We start from the raw sequence: 2,038 nt of genomic DNA on the forward strand, positions 1-2,038 counted from the left end.
TTTTTCCTCCATTTTCTTATCGTGTATGTATATATATATATATATATATATATATAAAAGGGTAAAGGAATATTAAATTATTAATAAATTAATAGTTAATAATCTTTACCAAGCACTTCGGTATGTAAACACCATTATCGGTGAAGAACTTATTTAAAAGTTCTTATAAATTTATAAACATAATTAAGGGATCAGCAACAGGTTGTTTCAGCATTTTTAGCCGCTATTTCTGAACTTCGGTATGTGGTGAAGCAACCTGTTGCTGATCCCTTAATTTTGTTTATGTATATATATATATATATATGTATATATATATATATATATATATATATATATATATGCATGTGTCTTTGTGTTTGTTCCCCATTCAGAGGGAATATTGTGATATCAGTCTCTTATGAGTCATAGAAACCTGGTAACTGGTCCCATGAGACAGTAAATCCTCAGGGGTTGATGGTGAGGTTGAAGTGCTGAGTTTAGAGGAGAGAAAAGATGACAGTGGGTGGGGTACAGAAAATATCATCAAGGCTAACGCATCCTAATGAATTTGGTGACGGGAGAATTACTGAGAATGGATGAAGGTTTAAAGAATACAATTGAGAGACAGACAGACAGACAGAATATAAATTCTAACCTTATGACCTTGTAAAACATTTTCAAAATTGGGGTTTTTTGCTGTTGTTCTAATTGCAGGCTATCGATGAAATGGAACAGATGCAGAATATGAAGGCCTACAACCTCAAGTTGGTCACCAATATCTTACCTTTAAACGTTGCAGAGCATTTCTTGAAGAGCCAAATGAAAAAGGATGAGGTAAAACACACACACACACACACACACACACACACACATGCAAAGATATACATACACACAGTCATGCACACACAAACATATACACACTCACCTGTACATACATATATACTCTTTTACTCTTTTACTTGTTTCAGTCATTTGACTGTGGCCATGCTGGAGCACCGCCTTTAGTCGAGCAAATCGACCCCAGGATTTATTCTTTGGATACCTAGTACTTGTTCTATCGGTCTCTTTTGCTGAACCGCTAAGTTACAGCGACATAAACACACCAGCATCGGTTGTCAAGCGATGTTGGGTGGACAAACACAGACAGGGGGAGAGAGAACTTTATAACTTGATATGCAGATGTAACAGAGTTCAAGGTCAGTCTGTGCCAAGTTGCTTCTCTTCGCATACTTTTAGCTCCGTTACCATAACAACAGTCCTGATATTTCGGAGGCTTTTCGCACCTGTTATGGTCAAAGGGAGATAACTGGAGGTGATGAACTTGGGTGCCTTTTTTTTTTAAAAAAAAAACCTAAAGCTGCTTGAGTTTAGCCTTGCAAAGTGGCCAGAGTGAGGCATTGCCCCAGCATGGCCAGTCCAATGACTGAAACATACAAAAGTAAAAGTACCATATGTTATTTTGTTTAGCGCTCTACCAGTTCGTTTAATCCACCACCAACTTCAGGTTAAATAACAGATGAATGTAAATAACACATTGCGACCAAGCTGTAGCAATTCTGCTTCATACGTGGTGGTGGTGGTGGTGGTGGTGGTGGAAGGGGGTTGGTGGTTTTAATGAATTCATTAAAGAACTCACTGTTAATTAACCAATTGACAATGTAAATTGTCGCTGCTGGATTAGTAAATATTTACAAATCTAATCCCGCATGGATTAGTTTACGTTAATTAGAGAAGAAACAAAGAAAGAGAGCAACAACACAAGGTTCCAGTACATGGTGGTGGTGGTGGTGGAGGAGGAGGAAGTGTTGGTGGTGTAATAGTGGTGGTGGTGGGGTAATAGTGGTGATGGAGGGGATGAAAGTTGCAGCGGTGGGGGAGAAAGTGTTGGAGGTGTAATAGTGTAGAGGTGATGGCAATTGCAGTGGTGATGATTGTGGTGGTGGTGGTGGTCGTCGTCGTCGTCGCCGTTGTGGTCGTCTTGATTGGAGCAGCATTGCTCGTGATTGTAGTAGCACTGTTGGTTATGCATAGTGATGATGATAGTGATGATGAACAGGGT

The 2,038-nt window shown here is 39.2% G+C and overlaps 1 protein-coding gene across 1 annotated transcript in view; it reads left to right on the forward strand.

Annotated features, from left to right (window-relative positions):
- LOC106882760 (adenylate cyclase type 6) overlaps window positions 1-2,038 on the forward strand; it is a 48,624-nt gene that overhangs the window by 41,863 nt on the left and 4,723 nt on the right. Inside the window, exon 16 of the mRNA XM_052977113.1 lies at window positions 694-843. Within this exon, the coding sequence (XP_052833073.1) occupies window positions 694-843 (150 nt within the window). The remainder of the gene's footprint in view (window positions 1-693; window positions 844-2,038) is intronic.

The sequence above is a fragment of the Octopus bimaculoides genome, chromosome 27 (genome assembly GCF_001194135.2).
Source record: "Octopus bimaculoides isolate UCB-OBI-ISO-001 chromosome 27, ASM119413v2, whole genome shotgun sequence".
Lineage (NCBI taxonomy): Eukaryota > Metazoa > Mollusca > Cephalopoda > Octopoda > Octopodidae > Octopus > Octopus bimaculoides.